This window comes from Oryzias latipes, chromosome 4 (genome assembly GCF_002234675.1).
Source record: "Oryzias latipes chromosome 4, ASM223467v1".
Taxonomy (NCBI): Eukaryota; Metazoa; Chordata; class Actinopteri; order Beloniformes; family Adrianichthyidae; genus Oryzias; species Oryzias latipes.
The window spans coordinates 7,151,126-7,163,222 of NC_019862.2; the positions used below are offsets into that span (position 1 = coordinate 7,151,126).

At 44.1% G+C, this 12,097-nt stretch overlaps 1 protein-coding gene across 1 annotated transcript in view; it reads right to left on the minus strand.

The window, feature by feature from the left end:
- Positions 1–2,864: 2,864 nt before the first annotated feature.
- The window catches only part of polrmt (RNA polymerase mitochondrial), a 33,604-nt gene continuing 24,371 nt past the window's right edge, over positions 2,865–12,097 (minus strand). Inside the window, exons 16-21 of the mRNA XM_023954091.1 lie at positions 9,327–9,379; positions 7,760–7,858; positions 7,516–7,588; positions 7,076–7,173; positions 6,002–6,075; positions 2,865–3,349 (exon numbers count right to left, since the gene is read on the minus strand). Of these exons, the coding sequence (XP_023809859.1) occupies positions 3,300–3,349; positions 6,002–6,075; positions 7,076–7,173; positions 7,516–7,588; positions 7,760–7,858; positions 9,327–9,379 (447 nt within the window). The 3' untranslated portion in view covers positions 2,865–3,299. The remainder of the gene's footprint in view (positions 3,350–6,001; positions 6,076–7,075; positions 7,174–7,515; positions 7,589–7,759; positions 7,859–9,326; positions 9,380–12,097) is intronic.

Consider the following 12,097-nt stretch of genomic DNA (forward strand, 5'->3'; position numbering starts at 1 on the left):
GATTTTTGTTAAACTTCTTTCCCACAAAACAGTTCCTAAAACAACACAACACGCACACTGGACTTTCTTGTGACAATGAAAGGGAAACCGAAGAAAACATATTTCTACTACTTTAAGAAAGCCGTTGGATCACTTTGAAACATTTCTTGTGGGGCGGCTGTGATGCAGGGGTAGGGCAGTCGAACTCTGATTGGAAAACTCTAGGTTTGATTCCCGCCTTAAGGCGGGTAAGGCGTGCCCTGATCCCCACATATAGGTTGGAGCCAGTGTATGGCAGCAGAGCTGGAAGTGTGATTGTAAAACTCCCTTACAAGTGTACGCCATTTACCATCCTTATTGTATAATGTATTTTTGTAATATTACATTTCAAACTTTTTTTTAAAAATATGTTTATTAGATACTCTGCATTACTACTCATTTTTCTTTAATTTTGTTCTAAAATTAATCTTTTAAATTGTAATTACTCTCGTCGTTTTTTTCCTCTATTCTTATTAGTCTAAAAACTAATGGAGTAATTGGATCCCAATGGCAACTTGCTGTGATTATTCTTTTTGCTTTTTTTGTCAAATGAAAATGGAAATTCGTGTTTTTTTTTTGTTTCCCCAAATTTCAATACAACAGATCAGGTGTGAAATAATCTAGAATTTAAACATAATAAACACAATGCATTGTTTGACTTTATGCGGCATCGTGAATATTTGCATCATTTTTGTTATAATATAGTTCATATGAGATTCTAAGAACAGATCGCCATCAATAATTAAGTTACTCTTTTGATATTAAGACTATTGATTTCAAATAAAATATTCGGATTCGTATCTCTATTGCTAAATATAGTAATATTTGAATTTTCATACTAACCATGCAGGAAAAACACAAAAACTGCTGTAACCCTTGTGCTATCTTAGATGACCCCACCCTTCCATTGACGTGTTCTTCCTACCATGACAAAGGTGGATAAAGGTGGAAAGATTTCATGTAATCCATTGACACCAGTGAAGATCACAAATCATTGAAGAAAAAAGGTTCAGCGCACTGTCTAGTGGGTCTAGATGACCCAACTCCCAAGTTGGGTCATCTAGACCCACTAAACAGTGCAACAGTGAGGAGAATTTATGACCACGCTTGTGTGAGATTCATCCAGAACTTCTTCAGGACCACAGAGGTTCAGCTTCCAGAACAGATGTCACCAGTTGTGAACCTTTCTCGGATCTGAACAACTTCCACGTGTGACTGTGACCGGGAATGGCAGGTCTTCATCAGGATGAAGGTCAGAGAATCAACCTGCCACACCTTGTCTTTCTCTGCTGTCAGAGAGCTCTGCTTCCACTTGGTCCCTCCAGGGTTGTCTGCCTCCCCCGCTGAGTGGCGGGCTCTCCTAACACCAAGGCAGAGGTCAGAAGAGCTCAGGAGCTTGGCAAGGACATCAAAATCTGCTCGCCGACAGTAAGTGGAGCAGCTATCACAAAGTGGTTTCCAGTTCTGGCATGTCTGACTGATAGAAAGACTTTGGCAGAAAGTGCTGTGCATCACCGTCTGACATCACACCTCGTCCAGCCACTCACCAAGTCCTATGACCTTCAGATCATAGATGGTTACTGTAAACGATCTGATGGGGGCATAAACTCTTATGAGCTCCACCATTTAACTCTACATGAGAACTGGACTGAGTGACCCCTCCCCCTGGCGTTCCAAACAGGAAATGACCGCAAAATCCCATAGATTTCTACAGGGAAATAAACAGCCGTTACTAAATCACTCTAATGGTCAGAAGAACCATTCTGGCTCTAATACCTTTTTTAAAATCTTCTTGATTATTCTCTTTTTTATTTCATGGTATTTTTATACCTCATCAAGTTATATACTGACCAATCAGATGCCTTAATAAAGGTAGGTGGAGCCTGCTGGCCCCCACGTCCAACATTCAAAATGTTTGACAGATTCTACTGAACCTGCTTTTATGTGATAGGAGTGTGGCCTTCCAACAAGCTCACTCCTGATTGGTGAGGGGTTGCTATAGAAACCACCACTCACAACCACTCTGATCAATCACATGTAGACTATCTAAAGCTTCAGCAGCAAGAAAAGAAGAAAAAAACAATGGAAGATAATTCTTCTCTCAGATGACTCCAGTTTTTGTCTCGACTGTGACTCAGAGAATTCTGTTCAGACCTGCCTAATGGAGGTATAGACGGGTAGAGATGATGTCCAAGTCAGGAAACATGACTCACTTCCTTTGAACGATCATTAGTCAGCATGAGGTTGACATTCTGTGAACCATGACATAGCAAAATAAATGAGACCCATTACTGCTAATCTGTCAGATATTGTTATTCATCATTTATTTCTAATATTGAACATAAAGTTATTGTTTTTGCTGGAGTTGCTTTAAACTTCTGCTGGACTCTGTGATCCTAAAAGGAAAGACGCACACAGTAACTGTAGATGAACATTAAACAAAATCAATATGGAGAACAACAGTCCGTCTCTGGTTCACATTCCTAATGGAAGTCACATGACCACTTCCTGCTGGAAGCTGCTGTGCACTTCAGCTGCTGGAAAGTAGGGTGATACAGCTGCATGTCAGAACTGCATGATAGAGATTTTTAGAGATATATAGAGATAACGATTTTTCAATTTCCATTTCATCACATTGTCACTGAGCTGTCTCTGCCTGGCCACGCCCACTTTTGCCTTTCATCAACAGCTTTTAGTCTGAAGCCACAGGAACGGTTCTAGCAATAGTTTGCTATTTTTACAACTGTGTGACCCAGAAAGATACAACTAAAGCAGACAAGCTGAGACTTCTAAGCAAAGTAATAAGGCTTTGTTGTTGCAGCAATTTTGACACAAATAAATTTGGATAAGTTTTTAAAAAAACATTTATTTAAGGCCAACATTCAAATCCTCAGTTCTTCCAAAAATAGTTTAAACTCAGGAGCGGCCCGTCCTCACAGATCCTTTCTGAGATCCCCATTTCAAACTTCCACTTCCTGCTTGGGGGTTGGAGATCTATACCCCATCAAAGAATCCACAAACGTGCCCCAATAGTCAGATACAATCCCGGGTTCTGGGAGGGGCTTCTTGGTTGAGCAGAAAGACAAGAGCGAGTTTCATCCCAGAAACTGGAAGAACATTCTCTGAGTAGTCTGTGACCATCTTCAGCAGGTGGAGCGCTCCCCCCTCCTCCAGTCACACAGATGCCTCCAACAGCTCCAGACAGAGGATGGATTCAGCCTCGCCCCCCCTCTGCCGCCCTGTCACTTCCATTCTTGGTTCTCTTCCGGCTCCTGAGCAGCTCAGCTGAAGAAGTACGTTGATTCTTTCACCTGCTGGAGATCAAAATCACCTGGGGAGGGAGGAGACGGCGTCAGAGCATGTTTAAGTCAGCGGGCCAACACGACAGACCAGAAACCATGGCAACAGCTCAGACCACCACCAAGGGGAAAGTGGTCTGAAGGTGCTGCAAACTGGTAGTTGTAAGAGAGAACATGTACCTGTGCTGGTCCATTAGAAATGAGGTATTCTGTTTCAGATAGTTAAGACATTTTTCTACACTGGATGTTTTTGTTTCATGTTCTGTGTCTAGAATCAGAAAGATCCTTTTCAGATTTAGTTTTTTTTATTATAATAGAAATAAGTTATTGAACTAAACTGAAAAGCGTTGACACTTAACAGAAATACTACATTTAATAAACTGAACAAAGAAATAAACAATTTTAACTTAAGTCAATAAACAATCAAACATTTTGGAATCAGCACAAATCCTCCACTAGAAAGGCATGCTGTTTAAAAAACATATATCTTTGGTGGAGCACCCTTGCCTCACAGTAAGAGAGTCGCGGTTCAAATCCCGGCTGAGTGGAGTTGGCACGTTCCCTCTGGGGTTCACAGGTTAACTGGGGATTCTAAATTGTCTCCAGGTGTGGGGGTGTGATTGTGTTACTGCAACACACCGCCAACCTGTCTAGGCTGTCGCCCACCTTGGCCCAAAAATGGCTTTGGAAAATGACGCTCAAACAAAGACAATCAAACATTATCAACTCAGAGAAATCTGAATCTGCTTTACTTTTCAATAACCAAGCAGGACTTTTCCTTGTAAAATTATGACTTTTTGAACCATGAATGATTATTCTCATAAATCTTTGATTTAATTTTTTTTTCTTTAACGGTGGCCCTAACACTCCGTCATGTTATGAACTAAAGTTCAGTTTGTCAGCTTTAGTGGAAAATGCCTCTTAGCCAGGTCTCTCTTCAAAAGAGATTTTATGGCAACAGACTTCCTGGTAAAATAGAGATTAAATAAAAAAATGAAAAAAAAAATACTGAAGGTCTGTGTTTACCAAAACCCACCGAGTGAAGCCCGGACTGAGGCTCTGTCCGCCTCTGACAGCGGTCCATGAATGGAGCTGCTGTCTGAATTATTCAGGAAACATTTAAAAAAAAAAAGACCAGAGAAACTCCAACAAACCGACATCTGACCTTTGACCTGCTTCTCTCCAGACTTCAGTATGAAATATGGATGATCCAAATCATCTAAAAGCTGCGTTGCAATTTTCTCTTTCAACAGTTCATCTGCCCTTCAGAGGTCTTTAAACCTTTTCTGTTGGATTTCCTTCATGTGTGTGCAGCATTTCCCATCGCAACACAAAACAAGAACAAACAAATACAAACCAACAAAAACACAATATATTATAAAAAGTCATTTAGAAGCGAATGTAGACCTTCACAAAGTCAGAGATGAGGCACTACAGCCTTCAATTCCATCAGGACAATTCCAGAGCAGAACAACAGACGTACTGATTTAGAATTAAAAACATGAGAGAGTATGAATAACTTTATCATAATTTATCCTTTTTTCTTAGACGTCCTTGAGTTTATAGGATATTACAGTCGACGTTGAGTCATGGAATCTGGATTTAAAGTCTTCTTTCTTGTTTTAACACAGAATGCGTTCACTCCGATTGTCTTATGATCTATTTTAAAATCGTTCCCAGATGTTTTTTCAAATTAAGATGATGCCGTTTTTAGCCAAAATCTAAAAACCTGTGTCGTTTTCTAAGACAGGAGAAGGAGTTAATCAGAAATGTATCTTTGCAATGTGGCTGTTGGTGAAAAGCAACCCCGCCCCCCATTCCTGTCACCCCATAGTAGAGAGCTTTCTGTTTACATGCTCTTCTGCTAGCGATCAGATCTTTGTTTCCATATAATGGGACTTTTTTTCTTATGAAAGTTTGAACTTTGAGATTTTAAACGAGAGAAAAGTGCAGAAAGTGTGTTGTGAGGAGTTTTACAACCTTAAAACATCTGAAATTATTGTTTAAAATAAAGAGACTTCTTTACAGATTTCACTCATCGTGGATAATGTTTAGAACGTAACTCCTGTGATAAACGATGGACGCCTGCGTTGGGGTCTGCAGCCCTTAATAACTTTGATTTAAAGGTGGTTATCATGGATGGTAGGATACGGCGCAGGCCTAATCGAACCATTTCTGGACTTTTTGCTCCACGACCTCATTTAGAATACGTCATTTTTAATTCTGACATGTGACAATGACATCGAAGGTGCATGTCCAGGTCTGAACAGTCTAGAGCTGAAGGTCAGAGACCTCTTCAGTCACAGGCTCTGGTACTAAAACAAGTATAACAGCTGATGGGCCTCAGCAAAAGCCGATTGTGTAATTATGACTGATCAATTTGTAGCAGAAGGCCATCGGGCCAAAATAACAAAAGGCGTACAGATGGAGACCGACAGAGCAGGTTGCATAACTGCAAAGCCTGACAGACGGACGAAAGCATCGTCCCACGGTGGAGGAGGAGGAGCAGTTCTACCAAATTTAGGATCTGGAGGTGAAAACACAAAGAAACTCCGAGGAGCAAAGCCTGAAGATGATGACATGAGCAAACCAAGGCAGGGACAAGGGCGTGACCCAGAAACTTTTCTGCCGTCACATCCTCAGGTCAAAGCTGGCGACCTCTTCGTTCTGATTCCCACACTGACCTGTCTGAGGCACTTTGGTCAGAAGCAGCATCAGCCTCCGGTACTCCTGATACTTTTTGCTTTTGGCTTCAGCCCTGAAACAGACGAGGGAAAAAAAGGAGATGTTAGGGAAGTGGGAGGAGCCTGAATGAGGTGCTTCAGGGCGTTTCATCTGAACTTCTAGTGTTCTTCAGGAATGTGATGGAGCGAGTACTTAACTGCTTTAATCTTAACTTCAATAATTTAAAGGATCAACTCAAGTTTGACCTTCAAATTATCCACAAATGGGGGCGTGGTCTTTTGATGACAGTTAAATCCGGTGTCCTTCCTGCTCATCCATTCAACATTTTTAATTCTGCTTTTAGTCAAAGTGCTTATGTGGGAGCACATAGCTTTCAGTGATGTCACTTCCTGCCAAGATGCTGGAGCTCACATGTAGGTCTCAAAGTTTGTCATGTGACTGCGGCGTTGTTGACAATTCCAATCTTTATTTTGCTGTTACATCAATGCAAACTGAAATGTTGTCAAAGCAGGCGGCGGGGGTAAATCCATGGAGCTTCTTTGGAACAGAAGGAGCAGTGAGGAGCAGAAACATGATTTCAGGCTTCTGAACAGGAGGCGTGGTCTTTCAAAGTGTCTCTGATGGAACAGGTGAGCTGCAGTCCAGCAGATGGTTTCTCCAAATGTTTGCAGCTTTCCTGAGGAGAGCTCAGCTGTTGCATCACTGCAGCAGGTGGTGGTTGGAAGTGACTGCAGCTCCGCCATGTTATAATCCTCCTTACCTGTGGCCTCAGAATCCAAGTTCATCCAGCACCTGTTCGCTCCTGTTCACCTTTAACCCTGCCATCAGCTTAGAACAGCACCAGAGGATCTGGTTCATGTGGAGGGAAGGAGGAGGTCCAAAGGTCTCCAATTATCTCTCAGAGATGGAGCACTGAACTATTTTTATCCAAAGCTGGAGATGTCAGCTTCACATGTGGATTTGTCTGATAGCATGGATGTGTGACCCTGCAGTTCCAACAGTATGCAACACTAACAAAGAAAACCAGACTGCTCAGAGGTCTGCAGGAACTCTGCTTCATGCATGGAACTTACGGGAGCCCGGACCCGGAGCAGTATTTGTGCAGCAGGAAGTCAGACAGCTCCTGCAGGATTGGCTGGCTGTGCAGGGCCACAAACTGCTCCCGGCAAACCTGTCAGGGGGAAGCAGATGGAAAGTACACTTGTAAAACAGAACTCCTGTCCTCTTTATCTTCTTTATTCCAAAAATATGGATTAGAAAAACTGCTTCCATCTGTGTGTGTGTGGGGGGGGGGGGGGGGGGGAGGAGTCAGAGTGATTGAACAAATATGTGGGAAAAATATTAGAGGGGGGGTATCAAGTGGACATGAAGCTGAGCGTTACTCCTGCAGCATCTGCCGGAAACTGAGAAAACAGAGGAGTAAAGGAGAAGAGGAGGAAGGAGGAAGGTCTGGGCCTTTAAAATGTACATAAAGTCTCAGCTTCCAGTGTGGCTGATGGTGGGGGGAGCATACCTTGTTCATGGTGTCCACAGTGAGGGCGTGGGTCCAGAAGCAGTCGTGAACAGAGACGAACGTCAGACCAGCGCTAACAAAAGAGAGAAAGGGCAGAATTACGGTGGGGGGGGCTCTGTGATGCCTGTTGCTTTGAACTTTACGGGTGGTTTGTGCTGAAAATATCTAGGTTTGGGTCGGCAGCTTCGGCGTGAATGAGAGCGCGACTTCCACCACAGCCGAGCTGAACGGGGAGGACGGTCACCTGTAGCAGTGGAGAGCCGTCAGCATCATGTGTGTGGAATCCAAGGAGTGGATGAAGTTTGGTGGAAACGCGTTCTTCTGTTTGACGGTGTCTGGTCTCCTGCAGAAAACCCGCAAACATACAGAAAATTAAAATTAGAGCAGGGAGGAGCAGGAGCACAGAGAGTGCAAGCTCCAGCCTAACCAGAAGAATAGCCCCCCCACCGCGCCCAGGGGGCCAGCGCGGGGCCTCGCCCCCAGAGAGCACCCCCAGCCCCAGACGACCAGCCCACCGCCACCCAAAGCTCTGAACACCCCACCCACCCCCAACCCCAGGGCCAGATGTGATGTGATCTCCGGCTCATGTAGGGAGATCTCCCTGCATGGAGGGAGGGCCGCTGGGTCCAGGAAGCCAGCACCCAAGGGACACGGCCGCCGTTGCCGTGGGCCTGGTTCCACCCGCCAGGGATGGGATGGAGGACAGAAGATCAGAAGTAATGTGTGTTTGTGTGTGTTGGAGTGTATTTTGTTGTGGGGTAAAGGGTGTGTGTACTAAAGGTTGCAGTTAAAATTGACGGGTAGGGCACTCAGAGGGCATCTCTGGCAGTGATGTCCAAGCATCCCCCCCACCAAGAGTCCTACATTTCTAAGGAGCATTTAAAAGAGAGAGGAGGGGCCCGAATTCATGCGGCAACCGCAGGCTGGGGACCACTGCCAAATATCTCCTCCCCCCAAGGTCCATTGCAGGCCAATTACTCTAATAAGTGTTTGTATGAGGAAGGGGGTAGGTCGTGGACAACTGCTAGACTGACCATCCCTCAGACACCCCCAGAATTGGGGCCAGGTCTCTCAAGCCCAGGGGCCCCATCGCTCAAAGAGCCGACCCCGCAGGCCCCACAACGCCCACCCCACACAAAGAGAGAGGAGCCAAGAAAGAGCCGGTCCGGGGGCAAACCCAAGCTCCCGCCCCCTGGGAGAGCTCTAGTCAGGCACCGACGAAACCGAGGCAGCCCGACCAGTTGGGGCAACCACAGATTGCTTTAGTGGAGGCCCAACCCATCAAACCACCAAGGCCCCATGCTTGCTGTGAGGACTTTCATTCATCCAGGAACAGCAGGAAAAGTCTAAAACAGGGTCATCTGGACTTTGCTTTTTAAGTTGTCATTTCTCCATATTAATGGAAACATTCCAGATCTGCTGTCCCTCTACCGAGGTGATGGACCACCTGCTCTCACTGATAAATCTCCTCCATCTGATCATAATAATTTTTTCCACAAGGTGGGATGACTTTAAATGATGGACATAGAGGTACTTCAAACATGCATCTTATTGTTTTAGTTATTTATTCAGTTTTCATTTTTTTATTATTATATTGTATTTATGTTTAGTATATGTTCATACATTTTTAGGGCTGTGGTTTGTATCTTTAGTCTGTTAAAATGTTTAATTTCAGATCTTTGCAGCTGTTTTGAAAAGGAGTTTTTATAATGCAAATGACACTAAACTAAACTAAACTAAAGGGAAATCTTTTCTGCCTCCGCAGGCGTTGCAGCTGGTGGGCGGGGCTTACTGTCTCTCTGAGGACTTACTCTTTGGAGTCGTGGCTGATCTGCAGGTTTATGTGCTGGATGGAGCTCTTCAGCTGCAGAAGAAAAACAGAGGCATTTAAACTAAAATCAGCTATAACTGACTTAATGACACAAGTATTATCAAATGCAAAAGAAATGCTAAAAATGAACAGTATACAAGTACAAGTATAAGTATACTGTATACATTACAGATGAGCAGGACTCGTATAGTAATCGTATAGTAATTTCTTCAGTTCAATTTCTTCGGCACAGAGACGTGGGACACGTCTCTGTGCCGTCCAGCCTGGATCAGAACAGCTGTAATGGGTAGGACTTTGACACGCCCCCACAGCTCTTCTATCATTGGCTGCTGTGCGGTTGTCATAGTTACAGCTCCCAAAAGCAAACATAAATAAGCCCACAGGGAATCCCCATTAATGAGGTGAGAAGAAGCAGAGTCTGAGAGGAAGCGTTTCGTTGGCTCACAAGCTCCACCTGATTTATTCGGCTCTTCGGTTAACTTCTCCTTCTGAAGTCAACAGCTGCTCCTCAGATTGTTGGGAAACTGCCAGGTGGGTCATTGTGGACCACAATGATCTTCACGGACACCTGTCCATCAAGTGACCACGCCCCCTTTTGAGTGCAACTTCTTGTTCTCATTCAATGGCCAGTCTTCGTCCGATTATTCATTCCTCTACAAAACCTTTACACTTTACACTGAGGTCAAAGGGGACTAACGTGCTGTGTAACACGCCACCCAGGGGTTGCTCGCTGAACAGCACCTGGCTCCAGCTACAGGGCCATGGTTCCTGCTCACAGACTTTGTTCTGATGGTAGGTGTGCGTTGATCTTCTTTCATGTCTGCCTTTGGGAAGTCACATTATCTATCTGAACATAAACAGAGCAAACTAAAGCTCAATGCACAGCAGATGGATACAGACAAATAAAGATGCAGTGATGCAGAGCGACTACCAGCAGGTATACAGAAGAGCACAGTCATTAATGCTTGCAGATAGAAACATGGACACCGAAAATATTTCTGTTTCTGTTACCAACCTCTTCCAAAACTTTAAAAGGCCTGTATCATGCAAAATCTCCTTTTTTTAGCTTTCAAGTGTATTCTAATATTTATTTCTCACTAAAACATTCCCAAAGTGTTGTTTCACGCATCTCTGATTATTCCACTAAAAAACTCCAATCCACTAAAACACATTGTGACATCATTATGTGAGACAAGCCCCTTCCAGGAAGAGTCTGCACTGCCAGCTCCCCCCCCCGGCTAACACACACACTTTCTCCGTGGAGCTAGTGGTGATCGGCTAAACGCTTTTAAACCAATTGTTTTTTTCACTGATGTTTCTTTTTTTTTATTAATTGTTCTGTTCTCTCTTGTCACCCATTGTGTGTTTGTATCTTGAGCTTAACGCTGACACTGCAACAACCCAATTTCCCAAGCTGGGATCAATACAGTATCTTTATCTTATTTTATCTTTCATTTTTTAGGCACAATATGCACATCCATCTTTGCAAAAGTTCGAACGTTGATTTGAAAACTAATCGGAACTCCGTCTGTGTTTTCCACCATTTCTACAGTCCCTGACTGTCACACAGAGATCCAACACTCACCAAAACCTGTGCTTCCACTTCCACTCACAAAACGTTTCAGTCCAGCTAATAATCCCACTTGTTACCTTTGACAATGGCTGTAAACCCATCCGGGAGGGGGGGGGGATGAGCTGGAGTGACCTCTAGATGGATTAGCATCACCCAGTTCAGCAGCATCCCTGACGTCTGCTGATGTTCTGCTACTTTCACCAGCCCCCCCTAAAAGGTCGTTGATTAAGGTCATTGTCAGCATGGATGAGGGACGTCATCAGGGTACCTGCACTTTCAGGATCTTCATGGAGGTAAGTTTACACGTGACCCCAGGACCCCAATGGCCTTGGATTTAGGAGGCAGAGAGAGGGAATTTAATCCAGCCACGCTTGGAAGAGGTGACCTTTCTGAACATCAGTTTAATTTTGCTGCTCAGCGGCGGGACCGGATTAGAGAATGATTAAAGAGGATCAAGAAAGTTATCTGTGAAACATGAGCGGGAAGCTTCACACCAGTCATCTATTTGTTTATTTATTATCAGACCTTGAAAAAAAGCTTAGCTAATCGTCTTCCTCGTCTCTGCTGGACACTGAAAGGAGGTCAAACTGGGGGAATGCGGCACGCACTTCCCCCCAACAGAGAGGGCCGCGGCCGCAGGGGATCTCCCATCTATCAGCGGATCTGCTCATGAAGCGTCACTTCCCAGATAAGTCATCCGTATGTCTGAAGTCCCCCTGACAGAACAGAACAGCCCCCCCAGCCTGAGAGACTGTCTGCCCAGCGGTCAGTCCAGAGCTTCTGCTCACCCACACCTTTGGTTTTTTTTTTAGCTCCATCGTTATCTCTGACGCACTCTCAGCACTTATCTGACGGTTGTGTTACCGTCAACAAAGAGACGGACAACACCCGCCAGAGCGAGGAGCGCTGGTCCACTTCCTGTCACCGATGAGCAACGGTCCCAGAAACGCCACTCTGAGGCTACAACTGGTCAAACTTTTATGTCTGAGCTACAAAACGGTTAGAAAATGTGTTTTTATGGTTAACATCAGGATCAGCTTACAGTGGAATAAAAAACAAATTGTAAATTTGAAAAACTGAAAACAGTTTTAAACTCAAAAGGACACACGGAAAAATGAAAGAAATATTAAATAAAAAAAATGAAAATTTGAATTGAACATTTTGATAATCCTCAGACT